Here is an 8,099-nt window from a genome sequence, read left to right as displayed (position 1 = left end):
TGTAAAAAATCAATAAAATATATATATATTTAAAAATTATCAATGGTAGTTTGAATAGTGCTTGTGCTCCTCTTCTTCTCAAGACATAACTTAGGATAGAGCAAGCATCTTTTCTATGTCTTAGCAAATTGATATACTCCTAAGTTTGAATCAGCTTACAGTATTTTATCCTTTATGCTTTAAATTTTGTAAAATATTTCCATGAGTCCCTCTAATATGAAGTTTTTTGCAGTGGTACTTTGTCTAGGACATCTTTTTGTCATAACCACTTTTTTGTTCACTTTCACTAAGTTCCTCTGGCTGTTTATATAGAGTCATCAAATGATGTCATTGTCAATATTCTCAGCTCTTTCTTCTACAACTCCATTTATATTTGACTCAACTCTCACTTTCTGTATTATATCACTTACCATTTCTGTATGTGTAAATATACCATAATATATCCTTTCTAGCATTGAATAGCATATGTCTTATTTGCAGTGTGGGGTAATTGTGAACAAGACTCTTATGGATACTCTTTATGCTGCTATGATCTGATTTTGTTCATGTACCTTATGCATGTCATTATTCACCATATATGATTGTGAACAAAAATATCCAAAAGGATCTATGGATAAATTATTAAAATTAGTAAGAAAGTACAGCAAGATTGTTAAATTAAAAAAATCAGTATTTAGAAATCAATTCTATTTCTATGCATTAGCAACAAACTGATTTAAAAAGATGTAATGTAATAAACATTAAAAAATAGCAAATCTCTAAGAATAAAATTTAATAAAATGTGAGACTTTTTGAAGAAAATGATAAAACTAAATTATTTTATATTCTCTATATACACAACCATAGCATCTGAAAACAATGAGTTTTATTTCTTTCATAATTCTTTTTATATGCCATTGTTTTCAATTTGCTTATATTTTGTTTAAAATTTTTACATCTAAGTTCATGGATGAGATTATCCTATAATTTTTTTTCTTATAGTATTCTGATTTTTATATCAAAAGTTATACTAACCTAGTAAAATTAATTGAGCAATGTTCCTTCTCCTATCCTCTGAAAGAAATTGAGATGGAAATTCTTAGTCTTTGAGAGTTTGATGGAACTCATCAGTGGAATCATCTTCCCTGTCATTTACTTTGTGGGAAGATATTTGGCTACCAATTAATTTTCTTCAATGGTTATAGAGTATTTGGGTTGTTAAATATTCTGTGTGATTTAGTAGTAGTTAGATATATTTTTCTAGGAAGTTGACCTATAAAGCTGAAGGTCAAGTCATGAAGAGTCTTGAATGGATCTTGAAGGAGAAAATGTGGTCATATTTTCATTTTTAATAATTACTATGTACCAAAAAAAATTCAATGTGTTAAAAGCATCAAACAGACCGTCCAACCTCATAGGGAAGGGGAGGGGGGACGCCTAAGAGATCTACCAAAGGACTTGTATGCATGCAATGCATATAACCATAACCAATAGACACAGACAATAGGGGGGTGAGGGCATGTGCTGGGGTTTGGGAGCAGCCGGGGAGATGTCAATGAGGGGAAAGGAGACATATGTAATACTATAAACAATAAAGAATTTAAATTTAATTTAAAAAATAAATGTGTTGAGCACTGATAAATAAAGTTGACAAAACAGGTTCTCCCCCTTGGGAAATTCACAATATAGTGGGAGAGACAGTCATAGAAACAAATTACTATACAGCACAATAAATGCTAATAAAGAAAGTTTAGTGTGGGGGCGGGCTGGGAGAGGTCAATAGGGGGGAAAGGAGACATGTATACTTTCAACAATAAAGAATTTTTTTAAAAAAAGAAAGTTTATGAGGGGATATGGCTTACTCTGAGACTGAAGTTTGACTTTTGTATAACTTTTTCATTAGTTCTACTCAGAATCTCTAAGTATTCTCAGCCTTACATTACAGGCAAATATCTAGATCCCTCAGGAGCTATTAAGATGAGATAGCCTTCCAAAACACTCATCATTTTAAGGTGTATAAATCAGTGGTTTTTACTATATTCACAAGTGTGGGCATCCATTACACTTTATAATTCCAGAATGTTCATCCTCTTAAAAGAAACACTTGGTCCATTAGCAGTCATTCTCCAATTCTCTCTTCCCTTAACCTCTCCCAACCATCAATTTACTCTCTGTCTCTGTGGATTTGCCTGTTCTGGACATTGCACAGAAATGGAATTATACCTTAAAAAAAAAAAAAGATGGGGTAGCCTGCCTAAAAAAGCTTGAATTAGTACCCAGTGACTTCTTTTTGGACTTTCTGTTTCAACAGAGCATATAATTCAGCTTTACAAAAACCAGTGATTTCTCTTTCTTCCCTATAGGTGTAGAGAATATCAAGGTGGTGGCTGCAGTTCCACCTCTGGTCTGACTGCCATGTATCATGGGCGAACTACTGGTAAAGGGCCCTCCACTCCCACGCAGATTTACCAGCAACCTCCGAGGCTTCTCATTGTGCATATCTCTCTACCATCCTGGGCTGACATCTGCTCCAACCTCTGTGAGGCTATGCAGAACTTTTTCTCTCTAGCCTGCAGCTTGATGGGCCCCAGCCGCATGTCCCTTTTCAGCTTATACATGGTGCAAAATCAACACGAGTGCATCCTCCCATTTGTGGTGAGTATATCTATATTTGTTCATTTTGTCCTGAAAGTAAATATGAGGTTCCTGCTGCAGAAACCTCATATCATAGCTATTATTACTTACAGCAATAGTTGTGCCTGTTCCCATGCCCAATACCCCACAAGCAGCACAATGAAAGCTAGATGTCATCCTGCACATAAGGGAGTTTTATATGCAAAAGAGAAACCCCAAAATTATTAATATTGGAGTTTAAATAGTCCACATCTTTCCCCCCTCCACTCCTGGGAAAAACCTTGGCATTTACAGCCCTCTGGAATATAAGCAATGGACTTCTTTTACACCCCTGTGAAATGCAAACACAGGAAAATAAGTCTAAATTTCTTCAGATGTCTCTGGCTATTCAAGTAAGTAGCCAAGACTTATCCTTTAACCCAGGTTTCAATGTTCTTTGCTCAGACAGCCCTAACTGTGCAGAAATATGAAAATATGTTCTCTACAGTTTCACACAGGACTCAAGTGAAACTCCTCAGGGTACCAGAAGACAAAGGTGGGCCAGGGGCTGTGCTTTTATAAAGCTCCCTCACACATACACAACTATCTCTCCTCCTGAAACAAATCCAAATCATCACTTTCTCCCCTATACAAAGTTCACAATCACAGGGATCAGAAAGACTTCAGAGATTCTAGTGCATCCCCCTTCTGAGACAGCTTGCTACTAGGACAGTGATGGCGAACCTATGACACGCGTGTCAGAGGTGACACACGAACTCATTTTTTTTTTGGTTGATTTTTCTTTGTTAAATGGCATTTAAATATATAAAATAAATATCAAAAATATAAGTCTTTGTTTTACTATGGTTGCAAATATCAAAAAATTTCTATATGTGACACAGCACCAGATTTAAGTTAGGGTTTTTCAAAATGCTGACTTGCCAAGCTCAAAAGGTTCGCCATCACTGGACTAGGACAATCAGAGAAGGCCTATTGGGGATCCAGGACTTTTATCCCAACTTGGTAGAAACAAGACCTCCTCCTCCTAGTGTCCATGGAATTGGTGTAGGAGCCTGGACTCCCCCACTCCTACCCAACATTAAAAAGTTATCTCTGGCCCGAACCAATATGCTCAATTAATATTTGACAAAGGAGGCAAGAACATACAATGGAGCCAAGATAGTCTCTTCAATAAATGGTGTTGGGAAAATTGGACAGATACATGCAAGAAAATGAAACTAGACCACCAACTTACACCATACACAAAAATAAACTCAAAATGGATAAAGGACTTAAATGTACGACAGGAAACCATAAAAATTCTAGAAGAATCCAAAGGCAACAAAATCTCAGACATATGCCGAAGCAATTTCTTCACTGATACAGCTCCTAGGGCACTTGAAACTAAAGAGAAAATGAACAAATGGGACTACATCAAAATAAAAAGCTTCTGCACAGCAAAAGAAACCATCAACAAAACAACAAGAAAACCCACTGCATGGGAAAACATATTTGCCAACGTCATATCTGATAAGGGCCTAATCTCCAAAATTTATAGGGAACTCATACAACTTAACAAAAAGAAGATAAACAATCCAATCAAAAAATGGGCAAAGGATCTAAATAGACACCTTTCAAAAGAGGACATTCAGAAAGCCAAGAGACATATGAAAACATGCTCAAAGTCACTAATCATCCGAGAGATGCAAATCAAAACAACAATGAGGTACCATCTCACACCTGTCAGAATGGCTATCATCAACAAATCAACAAACGACAAGTGCTGGAGAGGATGTGGAGAAAAAGGAACACTTGTGCACTGCTGGTGGGAATGCAGACTGGTGCAGCCACTATGGAAGACAGTATGGAGTTTCCTCAAAAAGCTGGAAATGGAACTCCCATTTGACCCTGTGATCCCACTTCTAGGAATATATCCCAAGAAACCAGAAACACCAATCAGAAAGGATATGTGCACCCATATGTTCATAGCAGCACAATTCACCATAGCTAAGATCTGGAAACAGCCTAAGTGCCCATCAGTAGATGAATGGATTAGAAAACTGTGGTACATCTACACGATGGAATACTATGCTGCTGTAAAAAAGAAGGAACTCTTACCATTTGCAACAGCATGGATGGAACTGGAGAGCATTATGCTAAGTGAAATAAGCCAGTCAATGAAGGAAAAATACCACATGATCTCACTCATTCATGGATAATAAAGACCATTACAAACTTTTGAACAATAATAGATACAGAGGCAGAGCTGCCTCAAACTGATTGTCAAACTGCAGTGGGAAGGCCAGAGAGGGTTGGGGGGCAGAAGGGAGGGGAGTAAGAGATCAACCGAAGGACTTGTATGCATGCATATAAGCAAAACCAATGGACATAAGACACTGGGGGGGTAGGGGAAGCCGGGGTATTGTCAAGGGCGGGGAAAAAAAGGACACATATGTAATACCCTTTGTAATACTTTAAGCAATAATAAATAAATAAATAAATAAATAAATAAATAAATAAATAAATAAGTTATCTCTGCCCCTAAGGTGGTGTCAGAGGAGGAAAAGTGGAGGCATGTGGGGAGCAGCAATGAGGCACCTTTTTACTTCCAAGACAGGGTGGTATTAATGAAGGACTAGTGGAAAGGCAGGACTTTCATGCCCACCTGACAGTAAAGAAGCTTCCCCATCCTCTGAGTGTCAGTGGGGGCCATGTAGAGAGACTGAACTTCTACCCCCACCCAGAAGTAACAAGGTACCTTCCCTTCTGGGTTGTAATCAGAGAGGCCAAATGGAATCACATCCCACCTGGCAATAATTATCTAGAAAGCTCACTTTCCCCCTTGGCAGAGTATCAGAGGAGGCCTGCTAAAGCAGAAGATCTAAGTAAGATCCAGGGTCTTATAATACCCCAAATGTCCAGAATACAATAAAAAAAGATCACTCATCATATCAAGAACCAGGAAAATCTCAACTTGAATGAGAAGACTACAATACTGAAATGACACAGATGTTGAAATTATCTAAAAAAGTTTTTAAAGCAGCTAACGTAAAAAAATGCTTTAACAAGCAGTTATGAACATGCTTGAAACAAATGGATAAAAAGTGCATCTCATCAAAGTAAGAGAAGTACAGAGAAGAACCAAATAGAAATTTTAGAGCCAAAAAATTCAATAACCAAAATCTGAAAAAACAAAATCTTCAAAGAATGGGCTCAACAAAGAATGGAGAAGTCAGAGGAGAGAATCAATGAACTTGAAAATAGAATCAGCCCTGGCCGGTTTGGCTCAGTGGATGGAGCGTCAACCTGCGGACTGAAGGGTCCCAGGTTCAATTCCGGCCAAGGGCATGTACCTTGGTTGTGGGCACATCCCCAGTGGGGAGTGTGCAGGAGGCAGCTGATTGATGTTTCTCTCTCATTGATGTTTCTAACTCTCTATCCCTCTCCCTTCCTCTCTGTAAAAAATCAATAAAATATATAGAGAGAAAAAAAAAGAAAATAGAATCAAAGTTACCCAATCTGAATGCTAGCTTTGGCAGCACATATACTAAAATTGGAACGATACAGAGAAGGTTAGCATGGCCCCTGTGCAAAGATGACATGCAAATTTGTGAAGCGTTCTATATTTTTAAAAAAAGAAAAAGAAAGAAAAAAAAGAATTACCCAATCTGAGCAACAAAGAGAAAATAGATTTTTTTTTATTGTCTAAAGTTTTACATATGTCTCCTTTTTCCCCGATTGACCCCCCCCCCCAGCCATTCCCACCCTGGGCAAGCCCCCACCGCCCCAGGAAAATAGATTTTTTAAAAATGAACAAAGCCACAGGGATCTGTGATATAGATCTAACATTCACATCATCCAAGAGAAAAAGGGAAGAAGGGTAGGGCTGAAAAAATTATTCAAAGAAATAATTATTGGAAATTTCCCAAATTTGACAAAGACTGGTAAGTTCCAAACAGATAAATACAAATAAATCTGATCTAAGACACATCATAATCAAACTTCTAAAGACTAAAGGCAAACTCTTGAAAGCAGAGTACTGACACCTTACCTAAAGGCTAGTGGGGGAGAGACAAGTAACAATAGATTTATTTTCATCAGAAATCATGGAGGCCAAAGGAAGTATAGCATTTTTCAATGTGAAAGAAAAGAACCATTAACCTAGAACTCTGTATCCAATGAAAACATCTTTAAGGAATGAATCAGAAATAGAGATTTTCTTAGATTGAGGAAATATACCTGATTTTTGTATATTGCTCTATCCTATTATCTTGCTGTTCACTTGTTAGTTCTGTGAAGGCTTTTTTTTTTTTTTTTGGTAGACTCTTTGGGATTTTCTATATAGACCATCATGTCCTCAACAAATAGGGGCAGTTATTTCTCCCCTTCCAATATGTATGCCTTTTTTTTTAAAATATATTCTATTGACCTTTCACAGAGAGGAAGGGAGAGGGATAGAGAGCTAGAAACATCAATGAGAGAGAAACATCAATCAGCTGCCTCCTGCACACTCCCCACTGGGGATGTGCCCGCAACCCAGGTACATGCCCTTGACCGGAATTGAACCTCGGACCCTTCAGTCCGCAGGCAAATGCTCTATCCACTGAGCCAAACCAGTTAGGGCCAATCTGTATGTCTTTTATTTCATTTTCTTATCAACACTTAAGTGCTACCTAAGACTTCTAGTATTATCCTATATAATAAAAGGGTAATATGCAAATAGACTGAAGGGCGGAACGACCGGTCATTATGATGCGCACTGACCACCAGGGGTAAGACACTCAATGCAGGAGCTGCCCCCTGGTGGTCAGTGCACTCCCACAGGGGGAGTGCTGCTCAGCCACAAACTGGGCTGATGGCTGGTGAGCGCAGCGGCAGTGGCGGGAGCCTCTCCTGCCTCCGTGGCAGCTCTAAGGATGTCTGACTGATGGCTTAGGTGGGGAGCAGGCCTAAGCCATCAGTCAGACATCCCCTGAGGGCTCCCGGACTGCTAAAGGGCACAGACCAGGCTGAGGGGACCCCCCCACCCCCAGTGCACAAATGTCATGTACCAGGCCTCTAGTGTTAAATAAGAGTGGCGAGCACAGACATCTTTGCCTCATTCCCAATCTTAAAGGTAAAATATTATCTTTTTACCCTTCATTAATATGATGTTAGTTGTTGAACTTTATCAAATGCTTATTCTGCTTCAGTTGATATAATCATATGATTTTTCTCCAGCCTTTTAATATGATGAATTACTTTAATAATTTTCAAGTTTTGAAACAGTCTTGCATCCCTAAAATAAACCTCACTTTATTATAGTACTAGAGGCCCGGTGCACAAATTCATGCACAGGTGGGGGCCCTTGGCCTGGCCGGCAATCGAGGCCTATCGGGCAGGGCCAGCTGGCCGGGGGGAGGGACTGCGGGCGGGGGAGGGACCATGGGAGGTTGGCTGTGGGAGCGCACTGACCACCAGGGGGCAGCTCCTGTGTTGAGCGTCTGCCCCCTGGTGGTCAGTGCATG

General features: G+C 39.0%; 1 protein-coding gene across 1 annotated transcript in view; it reads left to right on the top strand.

Moving 5' to 3' along the window:
- Positions 1-2,331: 2,331 nt before the first annotated feature.
- The window catches only part of M1AP (meiosis 1 associated protein), a 61,604-nt gene continuing 55,836 nt past the window's right edge, over positions 2,332-8,099 (top strand). Inside the window, exon 1 of the mRNA XM_005869461.2 lies at positions 2,332-2,634. Coding sequence (XP_005869523.1) covers positions 2,395-2,634 — 240 coding nt within the window. The 5' untranslated portion in view covers positions 2,332-2,394. The remainder of the gene's footprint in view (positions 2,635-8,099) is intronic.

The sequence above is a fragment of the Myotis brandtii genome, unplaced genomic scaffold, assembly GCF_000412655.1.
Source record: "Myotis brandtii unplaced genomic scaffold, ASM41265v1 scaffold294, whole genome shotgun sequence".
Taxonomy (NCBI): domain Eukaryota; kingdom Metazoa; phylum Chordata; class Mammalia; order Chiroptera; family Vespertilionidae; genus Myotis; species Myotis brandtii.
The sequence above is the reverse complement of the archived record's forward strand: the minus strand, read 5'-3'. Positions and strand labels throughout refer to the sequence as shown.